At 58.5% G+C, this 16,474-nt stretch overlaps 1 protein-coding gene across 2 annotated transcripts in view; it reads right to left on the reverse strand.

Moving 5' to 3' along the window:
- Positions 1-243: 243 nt before the first annotated feature.
- Positions 244-16,474, reverse strand: part of NKAIN1 (sodium/potassium transporting ATPase interacting 1) — a 28,492-nt gene continuing 12,261 nt past the window's right edge. The window contains exons 1-8 of one of the 2 annotated variants that reach the window (XM_084496823.1): positions 10,570-10,631; positions 8,975-9,038; positions 7,928-8,065; positions 7,743-7,823; positions 6,222-6,419; positions 5,503-5,563; positions 3,194-3,275; positions 244-1,413 (exon numbers count right to left, since the gene is read on the reverse strand). In XM_084496823.1, the coding sequence (XP_084352949.1) occupies positions 1,404-1,413; positions 3,194-3,275; positions 5,503-5,563; positions 6,222-6,419; positions 7,743-7,823; positions 7,928-7,987 (492 nt within the window). In that variant the 5' untranslated portion in view covers positions 7,988-8,065; positions 8,975-9,038; positions 10,570-10,631 and the 3' untranslated portion in view covers positions 244-1,403. Of the gene's footprint in view, positions 1,414-3,193; positions 3,276-5,502; positions 5,564-6,221; positions 6,420-7,742; positions 7,824-7,927; positions 8,066-8,974; positions 9,039-10,569; positions 10,632-16,474 lie in introns of those variants that run through there. The other variant, XM_084496822.1, reaches the window with a different exon arrangement.

Consider the following 16,474-nt stretch of genomic DNA (forward strand, 5'->3'; position numbering starts at 1 on the left):
GTTTGGGGAAAAACCCAGGGGATCTGGGACTGACCTTAACTCACCTCCATGTCACAGGGTAGGAAAAGGAGAGAGAAACCGGAGTGCATTGGTGACCCACAGCATCTTCTTCAACTGAATGTTGTTTGCAGGGTATGCCAGGATTTTTTATTCCCAGCTCTTCTTAATCCTCAATGGAGATGCAACTGCCCCCCTGGAGCCCACACCTTGCCTCCCCCCCAGATCATTCCCCCCCCTCCCAAATCATCTCTCCCCATTTTTTTGCTGCTAAAACAAAAGGTCCCTTTTGGGACAATGCCAGAAAGGACAGATTTGCCCCCAAAAGCCCGACCTGCCAGGGCGGGGGGCAAAGGAGCAGCCGAGGATCCGAGGGGGGCAGTGGGTGCTGCCAGCCTTCGCTGAAGGCACAACGTGGCCTCGGGCTGCGAGGAGGAGGAGGAGGAAGGCGTGAGTATGCTGGGACACGGGTGGTGCTCAACGAAAGTGTACTCAGGCACTTCAAATTAAAAAAAGAAAAAAAAAAACATTCATCTTATTCATTAAAACAGCCTGAAAGGGCCGTGTCGAGAGCAGCGTCGGTATTGCCAAATTCAAGCGTTCGAGTAGCGGGGGCAGGAACCCCGACACGTGGCAGTGTCCGGACGGGCAGGAGGTGGTGGCTGGTGGCAGGGCGCGATGTCCCCCCAGGTCCCAGGGGTGGTGGCACTGCGGGCAGCCCGGCCCCAGCCCCTTGGTGCAGCTACAGGTGCCTTTTGGGAACGAGACCCCAGGTCTGTGCCATCCCAACTCCAAATCCAGTGTTTTAGGAAGTTCTCCATGGGACAAGTGACGGAGCAGCCTCGCTCGTGCCACGCTGCCACCACGCTGCAGTTATCCCCCGCGGGTCCGAGCTGCCCCAAACAGACTGGGTTTTGCCCCAAATCCCCTGTGCTTCGTTCCTGCCCAGCACGCAGGAAGAGGACGCGTTGCTCAAATTAAAAACCAGGTCTGAGAAACAGAAGAAAATGGTGTCCGCTGACCGAGCCCACATCCCCGCTGTGTCCCCATGTCCCCGCCACGTCCCCACCATGCTGGGCCCATCCAGGGGGCTCGGGCACAGCACGAGCTGGGTGCTGCAGCACCGGGGGCTTCCTCGGGTCTTTTGTGGGCGACCCGGAGATGTTGTGGCCTTGCAGACGTCTGCTTGGGGAGCCGACCCGGCGGTGGAGCCCTTGGACATGCTCAAGCCCCCGCTCGGCTCCAGTTTTGGGGTGCGGGGCCCCCCTGGCAGCAGGAGGAGGGCTGGGGGAAGCGGCTCAGTGTGGTCCCCGTCCTCCGGGGCGGTGGTGGTGGCATCGGGCTGGGGACAGGTGGCTCCCAGGGGTCCTGTCCCACGCCGGCCGGGGTGGATTCAGGGCATGGGGTTACCCAGATCTGGGGAGCAAAGGGGAGAGGCGGCGTGAGGGCTGGTGCTCGTGTGTCCCCACGCGTCCCCGTATGGCACTGAGCGAGGGGACACGGAGTCATGGCCACCAGCACCCACCCGTTGCCCATTCCTGAGAACAGAGACCTGCTGGGGTGGCCAATGGCGGTCCTCACCCTTGTTTCACCAGGACCCCCAGCCCCAGCGGTGCAGGGCAAGCACACGATGGGGACATGGTGCCACCGCTGCAGCTCCACAAGACCCGGGATGTGGTGTGGGACATGCACATGCACATCCTCCTTCTTCCTCTGGGTGGAAACCCTCCCACACGGCCGGCTTTAATCCAATTACAGCTAATTGGGAGCTGCCTGAGAGGCTTTAATTTCACAGGCTGTAGGCAGAATGGATTCATCCTGCCTCGAGTGCCCATGGGGACACAAGGGACAGCAGCCTGCAGGTATGGCTCCAGGCACGGGCTGACCCAGAAACAGCATGTTTGTCCCCAAAAAGAAGCACTGTGGGGTCAGATGGTGGAAACCCCCAAAATATCCAGCTCCTGTAGCAAACTTCCAGGCCCTGTGAGTGCTGGTGTCTCACTGGCACGAGCTGTAAGCAGCAGCCAAACATCCAAGCTGCCACCACAGCACTGGGGGCCCAGCTGTGCCCCCCCAGCCTCCCCTGCTCATCCCATTTAAAGCAAAGCCAGGAGGGTTTTGCAACCTTCATGCGAGCCCCTGTCCACGCCTGCAATGGATTTGGGATTCTCAGCCTCAACCCATGCTCATGTCCAGCAGGTCCAGGAGGAATTTGCTCCTTCCAGCTCACTTGTACATCCCTGGGAGGACTGACAGAGTGTGTGGCTGGTGCTGGGCAGGTGGGCACTGGGACCAAACCTTCCCAAACACCTTTCCAAAGCCCTGCCAGCTGCAGCACACTGGGATCATTGCCAGCACCTTCCCTTTTCCAGGGCCCTTCCCTGGTCCCAGCCCTTTCTTTTCCCCGAGTCCAGGTCACCCCAGCCCCGGTGTCAGTCTGCAGTGCTCAGGCCATCTTCTCTCCCCAGTTTCCCCCCAAACAAACCAGTCTGCAATGGAAACCCTATCAAGGTGCTATTTGCCCCACAAAGGCAGATCCAAAAGGTTCCCCCCATGGCAGTGACCGTCCAGGGGACACTGTGTCCCCAGGGGATGGGCTGACCAGGGCAGGGCACCCGAGGACACCCCGGGGTGGTGGGTGCTGGCACAGCTCCCGGTGAGAGCCCAGCGATATCCCAAATGCATTTGTTTCGCCGCAGTCCCCTCTTTGCATATATAATTGCCTGGCATGCCCTTGAATTTGCATATGAGACTTAAAATATAATTAATTGTTGGCAACCAGCAAAGCCCGAACGAGGCTAATCCCTGTAGATTTTGCAGCCTTATCTCATTTGAGCATTTATCTAGTTAAGCTTAATGGGCAGGGGAGAGGAAAGAAGTCGCTGAGTGCTTTGCCCCGGGGGGCCCAGCCTGGCAGAGCCCGCACCCGCTGTACCCCCACCCCAGAGCTCCCATCTGCCACCCAGAGAGGGGCACAAACCCCCCCAAACCATCCAGCCCCCAGCTGTGGCCTGGGCTGATGGAGCTCCCTGTCCAACCCACGACGAAGCAAAGCGGGGCGTGAGCCTTCCAAAATCCACTTTCCATTGCAGTGGAGCACACTGGTGGCCCCAAACCCTTTTTGGGTCACACAGGTGGCCCGAGGGGGCTCTCAGGTCCCCGAGCAGCCCCAAACCTGCCCCCGGTGCGCACTCACGTGTACAGCGGCTGTAGCTGTAGGTGCGACGTCTTCTGGGGCGCCTGGTAGCCGTAGGAGTCAAACCCGCCGATGAAGTCGACTGGGGAGAAGGGGGAGAGCAGCGGGGTGAGCCGGGCAGGGGGCGAGGGGCTCCCCACACCCCCTGGGGCCTCGCTGCACCCTGGGGATGCGCTGCGCCCCGGCCACGGTGCACGGCGCCGGACCAACCCCGGCACAGCAGCCTCGTGCCAAGGGCTGGACAAAGCGGGTGAAATTACCCTGTCATTGTCTGCAGAGTGGGCATTTAAGGGGAATTATGGAGGAATTATGTCTCGTTTAAAGCATGTAATTTAGGAGGATCGCAGACACCAAGACAGCAGCTCTCGTGCCCGCTGTGGTTGCATTGCCAGCCCACTGATTTAATCCTCCTCCAGCGCTGCAAGTGCAGAGGGCAGAGCTCAGGGCCTCACCGGAGGAGATGTGGCACCAAACGCCAGCCCTGGCTGTACGCAGGGCACCTGGGGCCTTCCCCATCCTCACCCCCACTGCTACCCTGGAGATGTAAGGTCCTTGCTGCTGCTGGATCCCACAGGATCATCGGGATCACCCCACAAGGCCGGGCACCGCGGGAGCTGCAGCGCGGCCGCTCGCCCAGGAGCCACCCCACAAATGCCCCCAGAGCAGAAATTCGCGTGTGGGTTCGCCCTCGAGGGAGGCCGCTTGCCCCTTATTTGTCTTTCTGACTTAATATTCAGCCAGCTCTCAATTTTAATGGCACCCATCCATTTCCAAATCTAATAAGATATTCCATTAAAAAGATACATTTGAATCTCGGCTACAGCGGCATTAATATTAAAAGTGTATCGAACGCCTGAGTTTGTTTGAGTGTCGCGCAGCCGCCTGGAATGCAAACAGGCTTCAAAGACAGCGGCGGCAGATAAGCCCCGTGCCAGATCCCCGGATCCATAAGCGAGTTATTACAACAGGCAGGGTCCAATTTCACACGGAGATTTTTTGCCTTTTCGCTACAGCGGTTACAGAGGCAGTGGCAGGGAGAGAGCACCCCGGGGATGCTGAGCCTCATCCTGGGGATGCTGAGCCTGGTCCCAGGCTTCCCACAGCTTCCCCAGGGTTTTTCCCAGTGCTATGATGGGACCCAACACCAGCAAAGGACCTCGCACCTCCATGGCACCCACATGGATGCATTCTTGCTAGGGCACAGGGGACGCCGGGTGCTTCTTGGAGGCTTTGCCGTGCTGGCAGCCGCAGCACACCGCTGCCTCCACCCGGCTGCTGGGGCTGCCAGCTGGCACAAATTAATTAATGGCAGATGAGCATTTAATGGGGCTGGATGGCCACGGCCGTAACTGCCTGTTTAATTGTTGTCAGGGTACTCAGCACTTCCGTACGGGTGGCTGCGGTGATTATTGTCGGAGCGAAATGCACAATGTAGATTATGGAAGAATTAGCCCACTTCTTGGCTTAAATTTCCCTTTCTGCCCCACTCAGAAGCACAACATATCCCACGGGGATGGTGGGGATGATTTGCTCCTGTCTGGCAGCTCTGGCCGTGAGTCTGTCCATGGGGACGCTCACCAGGAGGACACAATTTACCACATTTCCTGGTCCCTGTGTCCCACGGGGCTGTTGGAAGGAGGAGGCAGGGAGAGGCTGCAGCTGGGAGGTGTGAGGATGGCCTCGAACCCACTGCATCTGATGCTGATCTCCTGCACCCTGTGGTTTGGGCTGTGGCACGGTGACACCTTGGTGGGCCAGCGGCAGGATGCTGTGGGACCCCCTGGTGCCAAGTGCAAAGCAGCACCTCCCAAATGGGGCAGAAAACAGCAAAATGGGGATGCTGAAGACCTCTCATGGGGCTGGGCTCACTCTGAGGGAGGAGTTTTGCTGTGGATTTATCAGGGCTCAGAGGCTGCTGCGTGCAGCAGGGGCAACGGCTTGGTGATGCAGGTCCGGGGACCCTCGGGGGGATGCTCTGTCCCAGGGGGGTGGAACCCCACTCTGGGTGGCACTGGTCCCGTTCTGCACCCCAAGATGTGACCGCTGCCATCCCACAGCACCCACAGGAGATGCGGCAGCTCGGGGCTGTGACACAGAACTGGAAGGACTGCTGGTGCGAGGTGGTGGCATGGGTGGCACATCACACCCCAACACAGCACAGCTGACTCCTCAGGTGGGGAGAAAGGGGCAAAATCCCCTAAAACAATCCCTTCACCTGCCCCGAGCCAGAGCTGCCTGCCCCCCACACTATCGGGGATGTTTTTGCAGCGCTGCAGCTCGCCCCTGTGACTAATAGCAAAGGCACTCACAGCTGTCTTCTTCCTCCAGAAACACTTTGCTGACGTAGCAGGCGTAGACGAAGCCAAAGAGCTGCAAAACAAGAGCGGGCAGGGAGAAGCCGGTTATCGGGGCGAGCGGCACCGCGACGAGGGGGATGGTGGGGGGATGGATGGAGCTGCTCCTGGCACCGTGATGATGCTGGGGAGCACCCAGCTGGATGCTGGTTCGGGGCATAGAGGTGGGATGGCTCCGGACCCCAATTCCCTTGCAACCCCCGGAGCTCCCCAGGAGCTTTGCACCCACATAGGACCCCCTCCCCTCTGCCCTTTTGTCCCCAAGGTGAGAGTGCCTCCATTTCAGAAAGGGGGACCCTGTATTTCCAGCACACAGCACATCCCCATGGGCTCAGACTCCCAGCAACATTTTGTCACCGCTGTTCTCCAGCTCACAGCACCCGTGGGAGGCCAGGCGGGGAGAGGAGCAGCACCTTTGTGCCCGCAGTGCCACCAACACATCCCCTGCCTGCTGGTGATGGTCCTGCAGCACCCAGCCCACACCGTGCCGTGTTTTGGGGAATGCAGGCATGGACAGGGACCTCGCATGGGCCCTGTTTGCTCCTCTCTTCCCAAATGCAGCTGAGCCAAAGCCACCCATGAACTATAACTGGGACCGAGGTGTGGCAAGGTGCTGGGACATCTCGCCAGAGCCCAGCAGCTCAGAGCAGAGGAAGGTGCCGGCGGGCCCTTACCGCCAGGAAGATCTGCGCGGCGCTGCTGACCACCTCGATGTACTGGTAGTCCAGCAGGCAGCCGCTGACCGTGATGACGTGGTGGTCCTCGGGGGCCAGCTTGGAGTTCAGCACCGGCGTCACCAGGCAGCCCGGCCCGTTCTCCATCCACCACGAGCGGTGCAGTGAGGTATTGAAGGTCATGATGAAGTCCCGGTCCTGCGGGAGGGGAGCAGAGGCACCACCTTGGGCCCAGGGATCCCGCCTGGGCTCACAGTGGGGGTGGACAGAAAAAGGGCTTTTCCAACCCGAGGATGCTCCATGAGCAAAATCCCCGCTGTGAAGCTGCACGAAGCTCCTGCTGCTCGGAGCCCCCACCGAGGGCAGGTCAGCAACAGCAGATCTTTTAATGAAGTGCACCCAATTAACCTACTCCTCTCCCCATCCCAAGGCTGTCACTCCCAAGGTTTGCTGCCCCTGCTCCGGGTGTGCATGGCACTGAGCTGAAATTCGGTACCAGCAGGGGCTTGGGCTTGCTCCCGGGTTTCAGCTCCTAAAGCCGTGTGCTGCGCGTTCCTTCCATGCAGCCACCTCCACTGCGACGTGTGACGTCTCATCACGACATTAAGTTTTGCTCTTTTGATGTGAGAATTATACTTTAACATCCCAGACTCAGGCTCAGAGCATGCTGGTGGCTGCTGCCCTGCAGTATTTGCAGAAGCCCTGCAGTATTTTCCACCCTGTCCATCCATGTACATCCCTGGAGGTCGGGTTCTCCCTCTGCCCTTGTTGCTGGAGCCATGTGCAGACCCCAGAAACCCTCCCAGAGCCCCAGGAAACCCTGGAAAAGTGGCACCATGCGGCGCAGTGTGCACAGCAGGATGGAGACCCTTCTCTGCTCTACCTCCTCAGCACCACGTTTGGAAGTGGCATCACCCAATATACACCGCCCACAAAGCCAGGCACTGCTCAGAGCGGGCAGGTGATTAATGAGCTCTCTGAAGTTCCCAGCTCATCAGCCTCATTAACTCGATGCCCCCGAGGCCCCTCCTGCACCACGCCACCACATTGCTCTCCCACTGCCCCATTGGTGTCCCCAGCTCAGCCAATCCATCCATCTGTCCGTCCGTCTGTCCCACCAAACCCCCACGGTCAGCGCTGCACCCGGCAGCACCCATCCCCGCGAGGCTCCCCCAGCACTGGGGGTGCTGTGCCAGGGGCAGGGGGCACCCCAGGGGCTGGTCCCAGATGCCCCAAAAAGCAGAGCCAGAGGCATGGGGAGGGAGAGGTGGAAGGGGTGGGATGGGATGGGTTGGGGAGGGATGGGATGGGAAAATTGGGACAGAAGGAATGGGAAAGGAAGATTGGGATGGAAAAGATGGGACAGAAGGGATGGGATGGGAATGTAAGAGAAGGGACGGGATGGAAGGGATGGGAAGATTGGGACGGAAGGGATGGATTGGGACAGAAGGCAGGAGGAAGGTGAGAAGAGGAAGGCCGGGAGGCAGCAGCACCCGATACCACAGACGCCTTGGGGCTTACCTGCGACAAGTGCCCGACCTCCAGGTAGAAGCAGATGATGAAGGCGTTCCAGCCGACCCACAGCACCAGCCACACCGCGTACTGCCGGCACAGAGCAAGGCGGTCAGGGCACGATGCTGCATGGCACCGCGAGCAGCCCCCGCGCCCTCCCGCTGCCCGGCTCCCCCCTGTTGAACGGCACCCACCATGATGAGGTATTTGGATCTGTACTGGATGGTCCCGAAGATGCCCAGGATGACAGCCATGATGTGTAAGAAATTGGCCAGGATGGGCGCCCACTGGTAGCCCAGGAAATCAAAGATCTGCCGCTCCAGCGCCGCTATCTGGGGAAGAACAAAGGAGGGGACAGCGCGGGGAATCAGTCACCGGCGGCAGCTCCACGGACATTAAAGGCAAAGAGCATCGTGTAATTAATGAGAAATCCCATGGACAATTAGTTACAATAGACTGAAACGTCCGCATGATTCATTGGCCGGCGGCAGGCAAATACATCACGGCGGGCGAGGAGTTATTGGGAACGTTCCCCAGCGGGTGCTGGGGAAGGGGCAGGGGGGAGCCGTGAGCCTTCACCCCCCCTCCATAACACCCTGCGTGCCTCAGTTTCCCCACTGCTCAGCCTGTGCAGGGAGTAATTCCCATCGCATATAGGGCACAGCCTCCCCTGATATTTTACAGGACATTTTTCTCCCCTTCCTCGCCGCGTGCCTGCCCCACGTGCGCCGCCCTCCCCATTCAACGCCGCTCCATTTTTATCCCTGTTATCTTCTGTAAGCCACGAACACGGAGCCAGAGCAGCTGTAAATACCACGCAGCTGGCAAAATTAAGGACAGGCACTGCTGTACCCGCCTGTGAGCCCCTTGTTTATTTATGGCTGCGTTTGCCACCAGCTCGGGGTCTGTTACTCCTAATTACAGAATTAGCTTCTGGAGAGGTGGTAACAGAGGTGTGCTGGGAGCCCTGGGGCGTTTGCTGACTGTTTTAAGTTAAAAAGCAGAAATCTGAGCGGTGTGTTGCAGTGGGTTTTTAGGGGGCTTTGGGGTGCATACATCAGACACCCCCATCCTCCAGGAGACAGGGCCACAGCAACACATCTGCAGCAAGATGCATCTCCAGCAGCATTGCCAAAAAAAAACAAACACAAAACCTCTTTACATTTATCTTTCTGACAGCCTGGCCCCGGTTCTCTCAGAGATGCCCCAGATTTACCCAGCAAAGCCAGCGAGCTGCAGACCTGAGTACTCCCTGCAGCAGCCGCCCTCCGCACCGCTCCGTGCCTCAGTTTCTCCACCGTGAACCTGATGGGTGTGGGGGGAAGACACCACAGAGGAAGATTATTGCTAAAAAGGAGCAATTTGGACAAAAATCAACACAGAGCTGCGGCTGGCTTTGCTTGCAGAAGGGCTCTGGATGTTTGCTGGAGGTGCTGGGCTTTCCTGAAGTACCCCCAGGGGATTTACAGCTGGGGCTGCCCCAGGGCCACAGCACTCGCACCCCAAGAGACCCTGCCAGACCCTTCAGCCCCACTTAATCAGTCCTAATTACAGCAGAAATAGATGAGGTGGTGAAAATCCTTCCCGAAGTGCTTTGCCAGCATGAACCGCAGCAAACGCATCTCGTCCTGCCTGGCCACCAAGGTGCCCTCAGCTGTGCCTCAGTTTCCCATCCATGAAGCATCCCTTGTGTTAGTGCTCATTGATCTGGGTTAGTGAGAGCTCTAATTAAGGGACATCTCAGCCAGCAGAGGAAAGCCATCCTGGCTCTGTCACACCCAACACAAAGCTACCACGGAGCCCCCGCAGCCCCTGGGGCCGGGCTGTTTGCATTGAGGCTTAATTCACTCCCGCACTATTTAAACTCTCCGAGGAAACAGTCTTTGGAAATACTCACAACTGGGCTGTAAATCTTTTAAATCGAGGGATGTAAATAATAAATGATACAAGGAGCGTGGTGCTCGGTTTTATAGCCGTCCATCGATCTGGTGGCTGTTGATGAAGCTGCTTAGCGGGAGTGAGACCCAAAGCTGCAAGGTTTTGGGTACCAACAAGCCTCCTACCCAAGGGATGGGGCTGGGAAGAGCCCCCAGGAGCATCCTATGGAGCCAGGGGATGTCTCTGGTGCCACACAGCTCCCTAATCCCAGCCCATCAAGCTGGAACAGGCTGGAGGAGTGAGGATGAGCAGAGAAGAGCCTGATCGAGCCGCCCAGCCCAATACTTCTTCATTACACAGAGAGGCAAAATTAGCAGCAGACACCGTGGTCTCCCCGTGGCTGAGCGAGGGCTGCTAATTGCACTGACAAACGACGCCAGAGCTGCCCCAGCAGGTAAACGCTGCTCTGCGTGCACCCTTGTTTGAGCTCATTCCCTCAGCACTAAGAGCAAATCCTGCATCTTTCAGCCCTGGTGAGTCCTGCTTAAAGCAGAATAAAAGAAGGAGACAAAGAGGAAACGTGGAGATGTTGCAGTGAGCACTCAATGGGCTGCTCCAGCACCCAGAGCATCCTCTCCCCATCCTTCAGGAGCAAACTCCAAGACACCCAGTGCCACATCTCCAGGCAAAGAGGAAGATGTGGTTACACAATTTTGGACAATAATTCAAGAAAGGTGGCCCCAAGCAAGGCGAGGGCAATCAGGAAGCCCATCTGCAGGGCTCTGCATTGCCTTAAAGGCAGGGAGCAGCTCTGCCAGCCCTTGGTGTGCCCTGCGAGAAGCCTCTAAGGAACCTGAGCAGCCTCCAACCCCCAAAACTCAGCACAGCTTCCCCATACTGTCCTCCTTGGGTCCCAGGTACCAATTTCCATGCTAATAACACCCCATTAACCACCCACCCTCGTTAGCACCCTGATCCCCCCCTTATTGCTGCTCCCACATTGCAGGTGATGCTCTTGGGGCTGTGGGGCTGGGCAGCCCTACACTGGCCCACTGCTAATTAAGATAATCCTGCAGCTGATCAATGCAACGAGTTTTAGGGCTCCCTCTTAATTAAACACTCTCTAGTTCATCGATCGGCCCAAAAGTTCCCTTTGCAGCAAATCATACCAATTAGCTGGGCACAGGCGCACGCCAGAGTCCTGCTAATTGAAACGTGGTCCCCACAAAGATTTAATTGTAATCAAGGAGCCAAAGTGGCTGGGCTCGGTTAGAGCTTGGGGAGGTGCCCTGGGGACATTAAGGATAAGGCTTGGCCAGACACAGAGCCCAAGGAGCCAGAGCTGGAGCAAAATGTGATTTTTTAGTGGTCTGACACCAAATTCAAGAGGGAAGGAGCTTCCCATTGCTGCCCTCCCTATATCACCCCTTGGCTGTGGCACCATCGCTCCGCTGTGCCCTGTGACGATACCTGGATGAGTTTTCCCAGCCCTTTGCTCGCAGCCTGCACTAAGTAAACCATGAGGCAAGGGCTCAGAGATGAGCTTTGCTCTGGCAGCATGGGCAGGGCTGCGCGGACCCAACTCACCAAACAATTTGTGCGCACCCGCGCCAGATTTCACAGCCTGGAGGTTTCACAGCTGCAAATCCCCAAATCCCTCCTGCATCCGAGACCTCCCAAACCAGAAACCCTCCTGCCCTGCAGCTGCAATTTTTGTTCTCTTATTGCTTCCACCCCTGTGGGTTCAAGATAAAATAATAATGGCCCTGGTGACAGTGGCCGGGGGGCTGCAGGACTTTGGTGGCTTTTGCAGGGCTGTGGCAGGAGACGTGGGGCTCTTTTCTGCCCGGTGGCACAAGGACCAGGGGCAAATGGAGACGAGCATCGCCCACACATGGTCCTCTTTGAAACACCATGTCTACAGGGTGACAATAGAGCTGGGGGCTGCCCCTTGTCCTGGTGTCACCAGGAGCCACCACAGCCCCAACCCCCCTGCGCAGACCCTGCCTGGGGTTTATGGGGCTGGGGGCAGCAGGATGTGGCAGCCAACCCTCCCATCACAACTGTCACAGCTAATGGCTCTCAGAGCCCTGTCCAAAACCACTTAATTACCACCGAGAGAGGCAGTGGCCAGGGGACTTGGCCGTGGGTGGACACAACGACCCCAGGACCCGCGTGTAGTGAGGACCCCGCAGCGCCTGCCTTATTTCCCCTCGTCCTCCCCCGGGGACGCTGCGTGGCTGCAGACCCCCCCGCGCTCCATCCTCTCGCCTCAGCTGCGATGGGGCTGACACGTTTGCTGACACAGATGCATAAATATATTATCGCAGCCCCCAAAGCCTCAATAATTAACCAGTGGAGAGAGATGGGAGCAAGCTCCCGTGATGGAAAAAAACACGCTGAGGCTGGGGGAGGCTCCCCTCCACCTCCCCATAGCCACAGGGGAGCTGGGGGGGGAACAATCCCTCCAGTCCCTCCCTCCTGCTCGCTCCTGAGCATCCCCATGGGTCAGTGATAAGGATGAGGCCAGACACCCCAAAAATCACCGCAGTTGCTGCCTCTCCCTCGTCCCCCCACAAAGCTGTGGAGCTGTGTGTGGATGCTGGGCACACTGCGGGTGATGATTTCCCAGCCCGTTTTCCTGTGGTGGCTCCTCGGGGTCTGCACAGTGGGGACAGCCCTGACCAGGCCACCACACGTCCTTCCCTGCCCTGGGCTCATCCTGCTCACTCTTTCTTACGTGGGCAGTTTTGCTACAGAACAACAGTTTTAGGTGTTTTTCATAAGCAGAATGCTTTCTGGGGGGGGGGAAATGTCACCTTCCTGAACGAAAACTCTTTGTGTCTTTTCTTGCCCCCCTCTGGGAAATATCAGGCGGAAAACACTCCCTTCACCTGCCAGCATGGCTTTGTTGAAACCCTCTGAAGTGCGACGGGCAGGTTTCCTCCCGGCTCCAAATGTCAGCAGCAGAGCCCAGCAACTTCCCCAGGGAAGCAGCAGCAGGAAAATGGTGATTTTAGTGGTTGGGCAGGGGGAAATCCCCTTTTTTTCCCCATTTTTCCCAGTGTCTACTTCTGGCTGCCTGAATTCCACCCTGGCCCCTTGCAGCAGAGCTGCTTGGTTCTTCTGGAGGCTCCAAATCCCCAAATCTGGAGCAGGACAATGTACACTCGTGCACAGTGCTTGGAGTGGGAGCAACACCTCCCCGCTCCCTGGTCCCCAAATGTCCCCCACGCCTCGATGTCCGCAGTTCCCTTGTTGTGCCACAAATTTCTCATCAAAAGCTGAGCAAGCAGCAGGGGAAAAAGCAGCTGAGAAAGGCGGCCAGCACGGTCCTTCAGTATGGGACAGGACGAGCTGCTGTGGCCTCTGCCTTCAGCCACCTGCTTTTGGGCTGAGCACAGACTGGGAAGCAGCTGGACATCCCAGCATGGCATCCCAGTATGGCACCCAGTACAGCATCCTGGTATGGCATCCCAGTGCAGCGTCCTACTATGGAACCCATTACAGCATCCCAGCTCAGCATCCCAGTATGGCATCCTGTGCCAGCCAGGCACAGTGGGAGACTGGGGAGGGACATCACTGGTGCCTGCTGCTGGCATTTGTCCCCTACAGCACGGCAGCAGTGTCACCAGCCAGGTGATGGGGGCTCCAGCCCCAGTGCTGGGACTGCCAAGGGATGCTGAGCCCCTCCCAGGTGCTGGGCTCCGTGCACTGGCGTTGGACCCCTGGGGACAGCCCATGGGGACCCTCCAGGAGGGCTCAGGTCTGGGTGCTGCCCACGTCCCAGCTCGCCATCCCCAGAGGTCCTGGAGACCCACACAGCCCAGAGCCCATGGGGAGAAACAGGGCAGAGGATGAAACCCCAAACACGAGATGCTGCAGGGGGGATTTTTAACCCCAACTCAGCACCAAGGATCAACGATCCCAACACGATTCTTGGCAAGGCGACAACGTGCAGCTCAGCTGCCGGGGGCTGCAGCGAGGCCAGGGCAGGCAGGGGAGCAGGATGCGGCCCCCGGGCCTCCTGCCGTGCTCAGCGGCACCGAGCTCGATGTCAGCAGCAGCATCTGGGCGCCGGGGCACAAATCCCTGCCGAAAGCCCCGCGCACAATGCAGCGAGCTTAAATCCACCCATCCCGTCCCCGCGGCGTGGCAGGAGCGGAGCGCGGATTCATTGCCCCCCGACGGGCCATTATCCTTCAGCCGGGCTATTTCCTTCTGAACACCATATGCCGGGGGCTCACCAGGGATTTACTTTCATTTAGCTGCATTTGAATAGATTTTTTCCATCGCAGATTCCCTTCTGCCGCGGCCAAAGATGCTGCGAGCGCAGCTCCCTGCTGAGCCCGCGCCGGCCGCGGCTGCTCGCTGCCAGAAACGCCCCGTTTCTGGGAGGTTTTGCAAGAAATCCTGGGGCCCGGTGGGAACCCCTTTGGTCAGAGATGTGGGGCAGGATCCGACCTGGCAGTGGGGTGTCCTGCGGGAAGGGAGATTTGCTGGAGCCCCCGGGAAGGTGGTGGCACTGGGTGTCCCCAGGCGGGTGCTGAGCGGTGCTGGGGTGACCGGAGTGCGTGGGACCGACCCACGGATGGAGCCTGGGCCGGATCCTGCCCAGCACCCTGCGCTGGGCACCCCCAGCACCGCACCCACCCCCAGGAGCCGCACATCTCCACTTAGGGAAATTGGCTGCGATTTAAATTAATGGCAAGCGAGCGAATTGACTATTAACGAGGTGCAAACACCGCTGCGAACCCAGGGACTTCATTTAATGACTTGGAAACAAGTTCTTGACCTACTTCCAACTTGCAAAATCCTTCGTGAAATCGCAGGCGGCGGCGCAGATGAAAATAAATTAAAGGAGCCGGCGCCGGGCCCCCACGCAGCGGGCGGCGATGGGCTGGATGCGGCCCCAGGGCCGAGCTGCAGCCCCACCGCATCACGGGCACAAAGTGGGCACAAAGGGGGCGAAAAAGGTACAAATCGGGTCTTTTGCTGGTGGTTGTGCAGCGAGGTTGAAGAAAGTGGGGTTGTTTTTTTTTTTTTTTTTTTTTTTTTTCCAGACTCTGCAGGTGTTGTTACCCCAGCAAAGCCCCTGCTGGGACCTCTCTGCCCCTAAATCCCAGCACTGCTGGATTCGCATCCCCGATCAATGGGATGAGATAGTGGGGGGACAGGCAGAGCTTTGGGGTCCCCCCCGGGGCTCCCCATCACCTGCCGAGCCCCGGGCGGCCCTGGCTGTCTCTTGCCATTTTTTCCTCCCCGTTATTTCTTTAATTTTTCCGGCCGCCGCATCCGGCCGCGTTGCCATGGGAACGCAGCAGCAGCCCCGGCTGTCTAGACGCCGCGCCCCAGGAGCCCGGCACGTGGGCAGGATGCGACCCCGGCACCCATGGGTGCCCCCACCGCGAGCATCAACCCCGTCCCAGGGCACCCCCCGGCCCCGACCCCCCCGGCCCCTTCCCAAATCTGTCCCCAGCTCTAGCAGCCCGGGGGATGCAGCCCGGTGGCAGCTGGTGGTGCCAGCCCACGGGTGTCCCCCCAAAGTAGTCCAAAAGTCACCAAGTGCTGCACAAGGCAGCTTACAGCCAGCACCCTCCCATTTTTGGGGTTTGGCTCCAGTTTAGGGAAAGGAAACTGAGGCAGAGCATGGAGATGCCTGATGGGGGGACGAGCATCTCAAGCAGCTCACACCAGGGTCCCCAAATCCCTGCCCGGGCTGTGACACCACAGGCAATGGGCTTGGTTCCTCGGGGTAAGCCGAGGTGGGACCCACGGGGCAGGAGACCCCCCCAGGTCCCCAGACCTCCAAGCCAGCAGCACCCCAACAGCCCTGTGCGCCCCCAGACCCACCAGGCTCCTGCTGCCTCCACGCTCGGCGTGCGTCACCCCGCGTCCCCACAGCGGTCCCTGCCGTCACCCTGCCCTGCGCTGCGAGGAGCCCCAGGCGCTCCAGCAAGGGACAAGCAGGCTGAGCATCCTCTCTGCAACCCAAAATCAGGGTGATGGGGTCCCATCGTGTACCAGGGCTCTTCCCAAGCAGCCCCATCCCACCCACGAGGAGCTGTTTGAGCTCTTCTGGAAACCTCCGCGCATCCAATGGTGGCAGCCAGCTCATACGGAGGCTCAGAGCACATTCAAATACTACTTATACTGCGCACAGGCTGGAGATACAATATTGCATCTATTATTTTTACTGTTATATAAATGCTGAACCGGAGCGATAAGGCTGAGATGAGATTTTTTTTTTTTTTTTTTTACTGCCGCTGACAGAAAGACAAGGAAGTCAAAGTGATTCATTCCCACACTTCCCCACCAGAAGTTGCCTCCCAGCTGACACCCTCCTGCAGACAGGCTCCATCTGACAAAGCATTTCATGGGCTGCTTTAATTGTCCCCACAAATGGCTTCAGAATGGTCCCCAGGGTCCCTCCACTGAGGACGACAGGGGGGAAGGATGGGCACAGGGGATGGAGCAGGGACACAGGCAATGGGCCAGACCTGCCCTGGAGCTGCTGCTGTGCCTCAGTTTACCCACCTGGGAAATGGGTTGAGTCCTGCTCTGCTCAGCATCATGTCCAGAAGCATTTGCAGAGGGTGGCTGGGCTTTGCCAAGGAGCACAGTGACAAATGACAATGCCACCATCTCCTTGGGACAGGATGGATGTCCTCACAACCCCATGCCCTGGCCATGCCACTTTGCTCCGGTTGCTGTCCCTTTCTTGAGCCGTGGCAATTGAAGAGCTCCTTTCGTTAACATCCAGCTGATGGGAACAGCGAGCGATGTTTGGTGACAGAGCCTTTGGTGGAGCTGAGCAGCCAGGGCCACCAGCACCGCCAGGAGGGGCTGATTCGTCTCATCCT

Source organism: Aythya ferina, assembly GCF_964211825.1.
Source record: "Aythya ferina genome assembly, chromosome: 24".
NCBI lineage: Eukaryota > Metazoa > Chordata > Aves > Anseriformes > Anatidae > Aythya > Aythya ferina.